At 45.1% G+C, this 15,700-nt stretch overlaps 1 protein-coding gene across 1 annotated transcript in view; it reads right to left on the bottom strand.

The window, feature by feature from the left end:
* Positions 1-15,700, bottom strand: part of LOC105363006 (uncharacterized) — a 174,420-nt gene that overhangs the window by 82,465 nt on the left and 76,255 nt on the right. Inside the window, exon 2 of the mRNA XM_011500576.1 lies at positions 1,944-2,115. Coding sequence (XP_011498878.1) covers positions 1,944-2,115 — 172 coding nt within the window. The remainder of the gene's footprint in view (positions 1-1,943; positions 2,116-15,700) is intronic.

The following is a 15,700-nucleotide window of genomic DNA, read 5'->3' as shown; positions in this document are numbered from 1 at the left end:
ACGAGTCGAGCAGCCACCCACGACTCGGTTTTGAGCCTCGGCAAATTACGCCCGCAGTCTCAAGTTCCGCGCGCGTACGGATACCTGGCAAATTCGTTTTATTTCTCGTTTATCCTCTAGACGGATGACGCGCTCCCGAGCATCGACTCAGCGACGATTAGTGACTACGCGACGAAAACTGCTGCGACTTTTACGTTCGGCGGATGAATCGATCGGATTCGTCAATTAAATGCTCGGAGCGTACGAAGCTTATAAGCCAAGAGCTTGAACATCCAGACCGTTAATGCGTTATTGGTAATCTGGCTATCGTTAAACGTTAACGGACCGATTATAATCTATCACATTTGAAATTTCCATGTCAAAATTTAAGCCTCGATTGATTATAAGATCTCAGCGCCAGTTGAATATTGCAATAAATTAGCTCTCACGCATCCTCAACTGTCTACCTCCGTCTGCACATGCACGGATACACGAATTTAACGATTTAATAGATTTTCCCGGGTCACATCGTTCGAGTATTACTACGTTTACTCGTCCTCGGCGATCTTTGCCCCTATTAAATTCACCTGATTACCATCAATTCAATCTATTCGATCGCTGGGCACGACAACGATAATTCTCATAACCTCTTGATCGATGGCATTGGCTACGAAAATGTATCGCCGACGTCGCCGTGCATAAATGCAGGCAAAGTGAAAAATGAGCGAGTGCCGCGGGGTGGAAATCGTGGCAGAAGAAAGGGGAAGGAGCTATTTGACGCATCATGGAGATAGGTTTTGGTCTGCGTCAAGCCGCGCAACTTTTATGTAAAACCATTTCTCACTACGCAACCGTTAGTTCGCGCACATACTTATATGGCGGGAGATTCCACGGGTCACGAGAATTTCATCCTCCATTCGACTCGCAAGGAATAATCGCCACCGGGAAGACTTATTATATATACGGAGCCTCGTTCTTAGCCCTTAGGATGTTGCAGCTGCGCTTGCATCTTGTGTTGTGATTGCGCTAGTCCGTGTAAAATGCATGCGAACGCGGCAATCTTTACTGCGACTTCGACTTTTCGCATAATTGAATGTCCAATTCTGACTGTCGCGATCGAATCCCGCATAATCGCCGCTGAATGTTTTGATGTGAGGTGAGATAAAATTATTATCTCTCTCCCTCTCTCTCTCTCTCTCTCTCTCTCTCTCTTGTACCTGTGTGCTGTATGCAACGTCACATGCGTGTGCATCAAATATATTCAAGAGGGAGATGGGCTTTCGAGGTCGGAAAAATAAATCATAGCGATGACGAATCGATGAATATTGTCTCTAGCCATTCGTGTGTTTTTAAAGAAATATAATTAATTGACAAACTGCAATTAATCTGAAAAGCTGGCATCAATTTCTCAATTATTTCTTATGTTTCACGTATGTCGTAATTGTACTTTCAAAAGTTATATATATATATATATATATATATATATATATATGTATTTATTGTTTGCTTTATTTTTAATAACATTAGTATGTCTTACTAAGATGACGATGGTCATTTTCTCATTGTGTTGCGCAAATCTAATTGTCATGTGCAACGTGTGACCCCAAGCATCGCAAATTTGTAAGATAATACATTGATGGAGGGGAAGAGATGAGAGTAAACTATAAAAGGACTGTATGAGGTAATGAATGAAGCCCTTTTGCATTCCACGGTTAATTACTTTTTTTCATTATTATATATCATCATTATATATATATATATATATATATATATAAGTGTGTGGGTGTGTGGGTGTGTGGGTGTGTGTGTGTGTGTCTTTTAATTCTTTTCCTTTTTGCACGAGTTTAAATTTCAGATTTAAAAAAAAATAACCATCGGTAGATTTTTCTCTACTTAAATCCAAATGTGCCACGACATTGGCTAATTTAAATACTATTGACACAACGAAGTGAATTCGTTTTTACCTTTGAGCTGTTTGACGGCAGGCAAGAGGCGAGCCCAAATCGCAAGCAACACCTATAAATATGGTATTTTGAACGGTACTCTAGTTCCTTTTCGCGAACAATGAAGCATTTATTCAATATTGAAAGGCTCTTGTCTCTCAGTAGCCAACTTAACCACTCGCGGTATCGTAGACTGCGCTCATCCCATCATCAGAAAGCATGAAAAATTCCACATTATATTAACAATTTCCTTGCTTGCGAGTGTCGAGCAGTAACCCTACTGCTTTCTTGCCGTCTAAGGCCCCCGAACGATGTATTGCATTGTCAATGGGACGTGCATAATAGTGTGCTGCCGGCTGAAAAAGCCCGAAGACACTTCAAAGCGACAAGTTTACGAGTCCGTAATTCTTCATCGGCAGGGGCCCAACACCCCGACGCAAAATAAATCACTGGTCGCTCGATCTCACGGCAAATAAAGGAAAATCGCGAGAAGACGCGGGAATCGGTGCTACAGATCGGAAGCGGAGTGCTACACGATCACCGGTAGATCGGCGCGGCTTAAACCCTCGATCCGCTACTGGCACTCGGCGACGCCGCCGTAGCCGTTGCCACCGCCGCCGCCACCGCCGCCGCCGCCGCCGCCGCCGCCGCCGCCGCCGCTGCCACCGCCGCTGCCACCGCTGCCGTCGCCGTCGCCCCAGCCACCGCTGCCGTCCTCTGCGCTATCGCTAGCGATAAGCTACGAGCCACTTGCCGACACACACGTACGTGCCGCGTCTGTGTCGAGCGATTTACCTTTCACGAGAGCGGCTTCTTGCCGCCGCCATCGCCGGGCGTATCGATCGTCTCACGTGTCTCGGCCGCGCCGTACGACTGCTGCGGCGCGCGTACATGCGCCGGTGGAAGGTCGCTGCCGATTGTCATTGCGAAACACCCCTGACATCATCGCCGGAGCGTTCACTCCCTGTCACTTTTCTATCCCTACCCAGCGAAAAGAGGCTCCTTGATTCGTCAAAACGCGGACGCTGTTTCGACTCGACGACGAGCATCAAGGTCCGGCCTATCGATCCTCGCTCGCAGTCCGCAATCCTTCGACGATCTATCGTTATACCGGATCCCGGGGATAGAGAGATAGTGCAATAGTAGAACGGCTGTGGATAGGAGAGGGATAGAGGACGAGGAAAGGACCAAATTCTTTGAATTCGCAATTCTTGCGGCACCGAGCCGCGCGAACTCTCACGGCCGTGTAAAAGCTTTCTTACTCTCCGGACTTGGATCAATTAGACGCCGCTAATGTAAATAATTGCTCGTTAATGTATTTCCCAACCGAGACGTAACCGAGACGTAGCCGAGACTCATTTAGGCTACGCGCAGCTTCCACGACAGCGGCTCACTCGTAATTAAAATGCTCGAGCGAGCGAGTGTAATTGGCGATAGAGCCAATGAGCCGACGTAATGCCATTGCGTCGATAAATAAAAGTGGAACGCGCTCGCGAGTTTCGATCGCCGTGCAAGGAGGGACGAGAGAGTGGGGGATATTGGACCATCGATCCCGTAATGTCGATCGATCTGTTGGCCCGGAAGGAAGCGTCGCGCCCCGGTCGACCAATCAACTCGTGCGATCGTCGTTGAAAACTCCGGCGCGTTCACGGCTTCATACGCCCACGCACTCGAGCGTTAGGCGAATCTAGGAGCGATCGATCATGCGCTAATATTAAGGCTCGCTTGGAAAAAATGCGCGCGTCGTCGCGTCTGCTGATATTATCTGGACGGGCCGCGGAAATTTTATACAGTCGGGATTGTTGAAAAGTGACTCGCCCGACTACTATTGCGTTATTGTTTTGCGCGACGGTGTTTTTACGGCGGTTTGCGAAAAGTGCGTGGACGAGGCCTGCCTACATTTGATTTTTATTGGCGTAGCAAATGCGCGGCTGAAACGTAGGCTGGACAAGTCAGATGCGCCTGTGTCTTCGTGTATTGCGATATACGAATGCTGCGGTGTACAGTCGCTGCATTGCTAACGAAATGAGAGATAAACGATATGTAGCTTTATCGCCGTAGACTATCTGTCTGAATAATTCTTACTGTACTGTTCGCATTCGGATATGAGAATCGATGTTTCCTTATTTCCTACGAAGCATTAGTGGTAGGGGATTAATGAGAATGGTCGTGCGTTATGGATGCGCACTACTTGACGAAGTCTATAACGGAGGCCGAGGAAACATTCGCTTCAACGTTTCGTTATTCAAATGCCTGCTATTCTAATGAAAACCCCGTGGTTAAGATTCACTTACAAGTTGGATTTTAATTCTTACTCGGTATCGGCATTGGTCAAATCCCATTTTGGATCCCCAAATTTACTCTCGATTTCCATTTAGAGGGTTTCCTTCGCTCCCACGTTCCCTTGCTCGTAAGAGGCAGCGGGGGCGAGAGCCATTATTGTTTTTGGCCAGTTGATGTTCATTTCGACGAGCGCTCTTCGGTTCGGAACCACCAGTCCTCACGTCCATATATCTGTAATTACCGTGAAGGGACGCGGAAGCAACGAATGCTTTTAACGATCTAACCCCCGAGATATTGGCCGAACGAGGAGGGACGGAAAAACGAGAAATCAAGGATGTAGGAACCTACATAGTGCTGCCCTGGAACTTGTACGAGACAGGGAGATTTTTTTTTTTGCTTTTTTTTTTTTGCTCCTTTAAATAGAACGTACGCTTAATATAGGCGTGCTTTATTGAACAAAATAGAAATTCACTCGATCATGTGTAATAATAATGGATAACATTATAATTGCTAATTATTCTAATGGAATACTTCCGTGTAATTAATTCCGCTTTCGACGAATGTTATTATTATAAAATGTATTCCACGAACACATGCGCGCGCGCACATGTATGTATGTGTATATATATATATATATATATGTATAAATATGTATATATAGGGAAAAATTATTTATAGAATTCATAATAATAGTGTCGTGTATGTTTAATCGTTCGAGAATTCGATAATTGCCAATTTATTATAATATAAGTAATTTATAATTTATCGACAATAAACCAAATTCATTGTTGGAAAACATTGAAATTACCGTCTAATATAAGGATGTGGGCAAACGAAAAATAGTAATGGCATGTATGTAAAACAGTATTATCAATGCAAAATACCATGTTTCACAGAAATTCTTATGATAATATATCTCGTACTTTGTTTTTTCATTACTAAATATCAATATGCACGAGTTTTTAAGTAGTTGCATAGTTTTCACACGCATGCTCGTGCGAACGAAAAAATTATATCGCAAATCTTGTATTTGCACTCTCCTAGTCTATATAAATTATACGTATAATAGGTTATCGTCAAAATTTGTCTGAATAATTTAAATATGACGGGGACGGCACATGAACCTGCTATATATATATATATATATATATATATATATACATTTCTCATTGTGTCAAATGATTGAAAAGAAGTCGATGTTCAGAAAATACACAACAACCGGCTTTCCGTCCATGTGAGACTTAACGAAAAGAGGCAAAAGAAGAAGTAGATAAAGCTAATGCTACTCAATAGCAGAAAACGGCATAATACACGTGCATTAAAGATCGATAAATATACGAAATATCCATGTTGGTAGATTGTAACTATCTCACACGTTGTACTAGGCACATTAATTAGCTCGATCTTTTTCCCCGTACGTGCCCGGCCACCCTCGTAACCGCCATGGATTGTTGCTCCCCGTCCCTCCTCCCGGCCCGCTCATTATTTGCCGCGGCGTGTTCCTGTCCTTCAGCGTACGGGCGCACGTTTGGTGCGCGAGATCGCGCACACAGGGGGTAGTCCCTGCTAGCAATTACGCATCGCGTGATTTGTGGCCGTAACTCCGCGGTACGCCTCGTAGGAGCGTCATGACGTCGCCGTCGCTTTATATATCAACGATATATAAATATCCGCGCACAGGTGAAGGAGGACACGAAGTTAGACCAGAGCCTCGCCCGCTGCGTTTTCGTACGCTTGAAATTGCGTACGGAATTCTGCTCGGACTGCACTTCCGCTCGTTCTCGGGGGACTCGCGTGCCGACCATTGGCATTCACATCCGAAATGAGCATACCGGGAAAAATGCCTCTTACACGATGCGATATCAGTCGGGTGTATAGCGAGAGGTGTATTGTGATAAGGTTGGGGTAAGGCCGACTGTCGCAAGCTAGTTCATTCGTACTCTACGGAATCGTCAACCTTAACCTTATAAAGCTCATTATCAAATGTCCCTTATTTCTCGATCGATAATTCAGTAGATTACGAAATGATTTCGTTCCGCGAACGAGCAGTACTTAATAGAGTAACGGGCCTTTTAAAGTCGAGGGGGAAAGGCCGGTCGAGATATGCGAACGAAGAAATATGTACTACATCTCTTATCTAATGGCACTGCTAATTGAAGCCAATCCCCTTAATGTGCTTCGATCTTTGTCATTGATCGAGCTTATTAATCGGAGATAGATCGTTGCACGTCGTAGGAACGTTATGCAAGCGATTGGGGCTAATCGGGTAATGTTAGAGCGAGGGCTCGATGAGCCGATTTATTTGGCAAAAACTCCGTCATTGCCACTTTTATTCCCATTATAATTGGAATTATTTATATGGGAGGGGCAGGGCCGTGTCGAGCAAGGCGTTTCGGCATTTTAAGTGACCCGACACAGCTGAATTATTCTCGTGTCTTTGCTTACGTTGCACTCTCTTCTCGATTCATTTTATCGTTCGATTATGCGATTATTATGATGATTCTGAATGATTATTAAGATTTTTATTACCGCGACGTATTTCGTGTTTCTTTAATAACGCGTTGATATTCGAGATTCTAAGGGATCGTGATTTTTCATTGTAAAAAATGAGAATATTGATAACGTAGATGCGTTAAAGCTAGCAAACCACTTTGTTTACTGCAAATGTAATTTGCAACAAACAATTGATAACGTGCATTGATAAGAATTATAAGAGGAATATTATTAAGGAGCAATGAAATTAAAAATTTTTTGTAATTTTGTGTCTGCATCGCATCGATTATACATAAACTTACGACGATTAAACGTACCGCTGGTAAAATTGTCAATATATACTTCAAATTGGAAGGTGTAATAAGACTTCTCAGAGAGTGAAATCGTACGAAGCAGGAAATAATAACTATAGTAAATTGCATTTGAGTATTTAATTATTTGTTCGCTTTAGCTCAAAATACCTTATAATCGCTAATTGCCATTAAATGCCATTAAATAGTCTGCTAAAAGTGAATGATAAATTTGAAAAAAAAAAATATTCCGTTGCCGGAGGAATAAGGACACCATCCTCCCGATCTGTCGTTGGTCGATGCAAACATGTTGCATCGCATGACTCCCGAGTTAATATTTGAGAATAATTAAACGTAAGGATTAAGGAAAATTGTGAAACGTGTATACAACATGATTTTATCGCCAGCTTAAAGCATGAATATCGTAAATATATCTCGCTCTGCACTTATATTAACAACCGATAACCCTTGCATTGTTGACTTTACATAATCGCATCGCCTTTGGTGTAAAGCCGTTAAAGCCGTGTCCTATCATGTCGTGCGAGTGTTAAGAAGTTCTTAGCGGTGCTTGTAGTTGTGCGTTTCAAATCCTCCGGCGCCTGAACGTAACACTCGCAACTATCGCGAATAGCACGCGTCGAGCTCCTATCGCCTAACTTGAGATTTTCGACATTTGCGTCGGGAATTTTTCTCTAACTTCATTTTTCGACATCCTGCGAAAACACATTAGGCGCCCTCGAAATTCCCCTGTGTACGCGAATGGAACTCGTTGGCATGACTACGGCTGTCATGTTTGGCCTATTTCAACACGCAAACGCTACTATCTTTTTTCAGTTTTGTTGCTATTTCTTTCTTTCTTTTTGTCTTTCTTTATTCTTTTTTCTTTCATTATTCCATCAAGGAAATGTTAAATTAATGAGGCGATTCGTATTTATAGCTCGGCCTATGGATGCTCGTAATTTACTTCTTTACATTACTTCGATCGAAGTAGCTAAAAGCTAAGGTATTCGATTTCAAATTTCAACTCGTTTGTCACATTATTTTTGCTCATTGAATTGACAATGTCTTTTTCTTTTTGTTGGCATTTTGTTTTTTCTCTTTTATAGAAATTTATACGGGGAAACCATTGTATTACAATTGTTGCATTGACACGGACGGTCGATGATGCCGTTCGCAGGAATTTCTGATTGAATGGTTATATTATTGACCGCCAAACGACATAATATTATAATAAATAAAGAAAAAAGTAGAAATCTATTATGCATTATTGGCTTTAGAATTGAATGTCGTTAAATAAAGGATGGGCAACGAGTATAGTGAAACGTTATCGATTCTTATTGACACTTCGATAAGTCCGTGCTGAAAGTATAGAGAAAACTACTCAATAAACACCACTCAATGCCAAATGCAAAATAGTTTTACAAAATCATTGCGTCATTAATTTATTTATTTACTTGTAGTGCTGGAACGGTGACTCGAGCCACATAAATCACTATTAAGATAAATAATATCAGTTGGACGGTAATTAACGACTTGCTCGAATCACTCAATTTAAATCCCCCCGACGACTATCAGAATAACACTTCACCTCTAAGCGAATGGCGTACATCCATAATGTACTAATTACTTATGAATTAATTATCTTGTGATTATTTAAAGACATGTTTATTAACTGACGGACAAATGCGCTTCGGCCGAATAAATTTCTCCTCCGAGTAATGGGCACAGGTAAGTGGACTTGATTGTTCACTCCTCCGTGGTACAGCAGTGCATAAATTAAAAAGATCGAGTGCACGGGCGTACGTACGCAACGGCAAAGTCGCGCCGTTAATTATTCCGCCGAGGCCCCGAGCTCGATTATTTCGTAGAACCAAGGGCTTTCGCGTATCTCTTTGAAGCAAGACGTCCGGCGAGAGATCGGTACGATATTAAAACGGTCCAGCCGTATCCGATAACGGTAAACCAACGCCACGTGATAGCGCCGCACACAAAACACTAGCATGTTTATGGTATTGAACCTAATAATTATGAAGCTCAGTATCCGTAGAGGAAACCGTAGAGTAATTATGTTGGTTGCGGTAAGCTTCGCGGTAAAGTAGGCGATGCACGTGCTCCTGCTTTCCATGGAACGAATTACTGGCTGTTTAGGCTACTCGTAAAGCGCCGGCCATCTTACTATATTCAAAAAAACTCCAATCCAAGGCTGCCCGATAATAATAATTCCGACGAAAATCAATAAAAGATTTTGCACGCCTCGAGGAGATATTGCAATAACAAATCAAAAACCATGCCGTGCGCTCACGTATCAAGTCGTAAGAACTGGTTCCCGTATCTTCGTAACGCCGCGCAGCCTCCCGACATAACGACCCCCACGACCGTCTAATAAACACACGACCGTACTTCTTTGTTCTTTATATATATATATATATATATATATATATATATATTTATTTTGTTTGTAAGTGTTTTATTTTTTGTTTGTTTTTTTTTGTTTTTTGTTTTATTTTGTTTTTTTTTTATTTGTTTTTTTTTTTTATAAATCGACGATGATTATTGAATTTCCGGCCGCTTTACGAGTGCGCTCCAAGTGGGGAGGAACAACCCAAGGGCGATTACAACCGATACCCCCGATGCCAACAATCGCGCATCTAATCGCGACGAGTCCCTGCGCGGGACGTTTCCGGAGCGCTTCCATCTTAACGTCAGCGAGCGGTAATCGCGGCCCTGAGGTCGCTATCAAAATACCCGCCCCGAGTCCGGAGAAACGTCCGCAAAGCGAATAAAAGGCGATCCGAGGCAGATTCTCTCGCGAGCGGCTGTCGGACTTACACGCGCGTACACGTAAATAAAGGGGTTTTGCGCGCAGCACCCTGTGCCCGATGAGTGCTGATAGCGAAAAAAGAGATGCAGGCGAACCGTGCACGGGCACGCGAAAGCATCGCACACTAACGTGTCCCCGTGTCCTTAAGATATTTCGCGCGTGTCTGTGTATGGTGTTACTCCGGGGACACCTAATTATACGATTGTCGTTTGTACTTTCAAGCCGGAGATATGGGCTTCCCTCTCCGTCACGCCGATCGCCGTCTCCCTCTGCCGCTCTCCCCTTGCTCCGATTCTGCCGTGTATCCCTCGATAAACGCAGGGACACTTTTCCCCCTATTGCCCCGCACCTCGCCCCGCAGTCATGCCTCGCTCGCTCTCTCACTCTCACACACACACACACTCTCTCACACTCTCTCTCTCTATCTCTCTCTCTCACACTCTCTCTCTCTCCGATCTCTCTCGCTCACACTCTCTCTCTCTCTCGATCTCTCTCGATCTCTCTCTCTCTCTCTCTCTCTCTCTCTCTCACGCACACTCTCTCTCTGTGGCAGCGTGAACTCTTTCCGTGGGCGCGCGGAGCCTCGGAGGAGCGTAAGATTGTCGCGCGATTAGTGCCGGAGCCCGATGTCACGCCGAAGATGCATTGCCCTCGCGCACGAGCGGCCGTTATGCGCGGCCCGTGTGCGTACGTGTTGTGCCGGGTACACGTGTGGCCCGCGCTCGTATGAGAGCCTTGGCTAACGCAGTAAGTGCATAATCGCCAATCGCATCTGCCTGCTTGCACTTTGCATCGGGACGCACGCGCGCGAGCCAGTACCTCCGTCTCGCTCGTCCCTCGGCACCAACCTCGTGCACGTGGTGCAAAGGCCGAGAGGGAGAGTGCGAGGCCCTTGGCTACTCGCCGAGAGTACGGTCGGTTGGTGGGCACGGCGGCAAGGGGGATTGGTGGAGAGGGCAGGAGAACAGAGTGAGAGAGAGAGGGAGAGAGAGAGGAGGCCAGCCACGAGCCTAGAATCTCCTGCTTAAGGAGACGCGAATTCGAGTGCGAGGGTCCAGCTCCACTTGGCCTCGCTCCTATGTACGTCCGGCATTTTTAGTTCATAGTTTTTATCCTTTTTGATTAATGCCGTTTGCAAGTACCGCGGAGAATTTCTTTTTTACGCGATCGCTTTCGCGATATATTTCGCTTCTTTTTTTTCCTCCCTTATTTTCTTTTGCTTTGTTTTTTATATTTATTTTTTCATTGCTGTTTTTTTTTTCTAATTCTTTTAATTTGCTTCTTTTATCTTGTTTTTTAATTTTTCATACTTTAGCCCTGTTACTTGGGCCAATTTAAGGAGTTGGGCGGCCTCGTTTCGTCGTACCAGAGAAGGACGAAAGCTTTGATCGTTTGTTTTATCAATGGCTATTATACCGATAGATTAAGGCGTGTCAGATTATTTTTGCTTATAAAATATGCTTGCTCGAGGGTTTCTATATGGAAAAGAGGTCGTAACTTCATCATTATGCTACCAGCAAAATTTTTTGTATTATAGTTGCGTAAGTCTTAAGAGGTTTAAGAAAAATATATCGGTTGAGAAGCGAACGTACGGTCTTTGTTTACGCAGCTTTCCAAATTCACGCAATGTCATGCACTTTTGTAAGTACGATTACAATCATCTTATACGGCATGAAAAGTGAAATAATTCTTTCGAGGAAAAATAATGAAAGTATATGGCAAAATGCACAGTTCTTTGTAAAATGTGATCAATTTTATATTTAATAGATATTGTGTTCGTTTTTTTTTTTGTTTTTTTTTTTTTTTTTTTTTTTTTTTTGTCTTTTTTGTCACATAAGGATAATTTGTCACGATAAGGAATGCTGAAAAAATTACATTATACGACGATGATTTTTTGTCTACTGTGTCAGATCTTTGTACGTAAGCAGCAGCGATTGCATTTTTTCGACAAAATCGAACGAATTGACTTTTACGTTAAGGGTAAGGAGTTCCTCGTAATAAGAGGATGAAAAGAGCGTAATATTTGCATGCGTCAAACCGGCAATGTTTATTTATCAAGAGGTCGATCGAACGATAAGCTCAACAAGTTATAATATATTTTTGCGACGTGTCGAGGAGGCTCGCTCATAGTCCCTAACCATGAAGAATTGAAAACCAAAGACTTCGCAAAGACTTCGCGACTCATTATAAATACGGAGCGAGTCGCATAAACAATAACTTTCTCACGACTGCATCTGCAAACTTTTTTATAAGCGCGGCTCAGCGCAATGACAATGCGGGGCCGGGGAAGCCGAGCGGCGAAAAGTCGGATTTCAGCGGCGCACATACGAGAGCGAAACAAATCCCCGGCCCAACAAGAATATAAAAAATCCGCGACGATGCTGTCGTCTCCCTCAAAGAGGCTCCGGATAAAATCAGGACTCCCCACCCACCCCCATCTCTCTAACTCGCATACTTCGGAGGCTCAGCAGATGAGTAGGACTAGGAGGAGAGGCGGGCTACCTCTGCGGCAAGAAAACTTCCCACCCTCGTATTTAGGGGGAAGCCGGGCGGGCCTCTATTTACGGTCGCTAAGCGCATGCATGGGCACCCATACACACGTCGCGAGCATATGTAATCGACGGGGACGTTTGTATGGCAACGCGATGGCAGGTACGTCGTGAGCGCACAAAAGGACGTGCCCCCGTCCGGGACTCAAACCCGCGAGAGAAAGAGGTCCAAGGCGGACACGTCCACCCTGGGAACGGAAAAATTGCCTAAGTCGCGGAGGAACGCGGGGGTCTACCTGTTGTGCACGGAGGCGCATTTAGCGTTCCTGAGGAGAGGCTTCCGCGGTATGCGGGAGAGCGCTCGCCGTGCGACCGGACTCGATCCCAACCTTGTTGTATGTCTGTGTGTGTGTTTGTCTCTCTCTCTCTCTCTCTCTCTCTCTCTCTCTCTCTCTCTAACTCTCTGTCTTTTCCTTTCTGTGCTGATTTTGCGTCGGCGAGCCTCTTTGCCCGAGTGCTGCGAAAGAAAAAGGGAGAAGAGAAGAATGTAGCCGGGCTCGATAGCAAGCGAGAAAGAGTTAGCGAACGAGCGAGCGATTGTAAAAGAGAGAGAGAGAGAGAGAGAGAGAGAGGGATATATATATATATATATATATATATATATATATGTATATATAGCGAATGAGTGGGAAGGAGAGAGGGAGGGAAGAGGCTGGCTATTCCGATAATACTCGGAGTGCTCGTGCTCATTCCTCGGTCGACCCCGATCTTCTCTTCCCTGTCGAAGCGAGTCCGCGGCCGACGTCCCGAGGAGGCTCCTGGCTTCTAAAGACTCTTTAACATCCGGGGATAAAATATCCGAATTTTGCTAAATTTAGCCGTGAACGCGCGGGATCCAAACGGTCCTCGCTTCTTTACGAATCGGCCAAAGTACTCGGCGAATTGTTTCGTATCACTTCGTAGAAGTTATTATGTGAACAGCTCTTGAGAAAGCTGCATCCGCCGCCGCGCTTGGAAATAAACTCAATTGAACGAGTAATTGTAATGGCGATAGTATCTTTTTAACGCGACATTTACGGGGACGAGATATGCCGCGATGGATTGCCATTTGGAAAAATATGTTTACATGTTCAGCCACAGCTGGCACGTAAGTGCCTTACGAAGAATAACGAAGAATCGACGCATACTGCGCGTGGAATCTTAATGCCCTTGAAAATTGCCAATTGATCGAAGCGGTGCAATGGCTAGTAATCATTTCATTAGGCCACTTAGGGGATTCCATGGAAAGCGTCGAAAAAATGCTGGGACTGATCTACAAAACCATTAGACTAATTACCCCCTGGACGACGGGATTTTGCGAACGCGCGACAATGATGCATTCGCGCGTATAAAAAGCCAAGACGGGTCGGCTCGAACTGAGAAAGACGGCGAGAGAGAGAGAGAGAGAGAGAGAGAGAGAGAGAGAGAAATCGGGAGTATCATCAGGCAAAGTACGAGAGAATGGGTGAGAGAGCGATTGCGGTATGGAACAGGTGATGGAGGAGGAGGAGGAGGAGGAGGAGGAGGAGACGGGGAGGGAAACGGTCACGTATACAGATGACAAGGCGCAAATTCAAGCGAGTCCAAGGCCCAAACACGCTCCTCGTAATCCTCAGGGCGGCCAGGAGTAGAGGAGCGCGACAACCGGCCGATGATTCACCGCGGCTCATTACTCAAGCAGCTTTTTACTTTAATCACATTAATGAAGCATTTAATCTCACCGCGTGTTTTACAAGCCGTCGGTGTGTGGCCTATCCGACTTCACCCCGTTGACGACGACAACGACGACGACGACGACTCATCCGCTTCTATCTCTCTCCTTCTCTTTCAACTCCTGCTCATTTTTAACTTTTTCTTTTTTCTTTCTTTTTTTTCATTTATCCTTTCACCCCTGCAACTGCAGCATTAATGATAGAGCGAGGCAGGGAGGGCGATTAGGGAAAGGGAGAATGACCAATGTCCACAGGGACTCGGTGAAACTCGTTTACACCTGTGCGAAAGCGCTTAGCTTTCAACCGTGCATCCATCATTGGGCCTTATCGAATCCTCAAAATACGCCATTGGGATATTACAGTGAAATTTTCGGCATCCTGCCTATCGCTGTTACGACATTCCCTCAGAAAAGTAAGAGCGGCGATTCCGAATAATGGAATGGACGCGTGAGACATGGGGAACCGCGGGAAACTGGGCTTCGTATCGTCTCGCTTTGTCCTCATTTGTAAAATGACCAGACCGGTGTGACTACACTCTAAAGTTAAGCTCAAGCTTTCTTGCTCTATATCATTTCTATCTTGACATTATTCCTTTCATTATTTTCTCCTAACTTCGTAGCATATCAAGTGCCTGCCGATCGGCCAAATCATGACTCTCCTGTCAATAACAGCAACGACGTACTATCAATGACCAAATGGCGGCACAAGACTCACCTTTACTGTATTTCCTACCAATTGCCGATTCTCGAATAACGTCTTGGGAGAAAGAGGCGCGAATGCTGAAATACCGATATCTATGAACCTTCTCATGTGCGCGCGTGCGAGCCTCGTGCGAGAGACGGATAACCGTCGAGGCTCTCGGCCTGCTCACACGATGGAATAATTCCCAATAAACTAGCAAAAGGCGAAAGGAGCGGCTGCCTCTCCTCTGCTTCTTCTCCTCCTCACCTCCTCACCCACCCTCCCCTCCCTTCAACCTCGCCGCAAAAATCTCAAATCTCTGCGACCCTACACAAGAGACATCTAAATGCGAGACAATGGGAGAAATCGTTGCGGGAGATCGAGGAGCCGTCATACTACCATTTCCGCTGAAGCAGCGCGAGTACACGCGGATTGCATCACCTACACTCCTTGCAACTCACTAGTCGTCGACACTTTCACACCGTCGGAGCGATTCCGTACCGGGAGCCCGAACTACTCCCGTTTCCAAACTGTCGCAATATGGTTGACGGCTCGCAATATGCTTACATCGCTGCCAGTTGGCTCGTCGAGTGATGCGTTATCGCGCGCAAGGAGTACCCTGGAGCTCCCTCCGCGTCGCTTACCTGAAACAATAAATTACATGCCGTTACACAAACACAGCCACAGTAACACTGTTGGATATGAGCGCGCGCGTGGGTGCACTGATTTATAGCTCTGCGGTAGCAATGTCCATATGCATAAATGCGAGCCCGCGTTTTATATATTAAGGCGCGTGGGACGTCATCACCCCGTGAACGACGGGAATTTTCCAGACCCCGGCAAATGCCGTTCCATTGTGCGACCGCCAGTTAAAGGATTTCGGAGACCGATCCCGATATCCTACGAAACGAGTGCGACTGCATTCTTTCATTGATCATTGCAAGTCGGCGCTTCCCGATACCACACTCGC

The sequence above is a fragment of the Ceratosolen solmsi genome, unplaced genomic scaffold, assembly GCF_000503995.2.
Source record: "Ceratosolen solmsi marchali unplaced genomic scaffold, CerSol_1.0 scaffold56, whole genome shotgun sequence".
Lineage (NCBI taxonomy): Eukaryota > Metazoa > Arthropoda > Insecta > Hymenoptera > Agaonidae > Ceratosolen > Ceratosolen solmsi.
The sequence above is the reverse complement of the archived record's forward strand: the minus strand, read 5'-3'. Positions and strand labels throughout refer to the sequence as shown.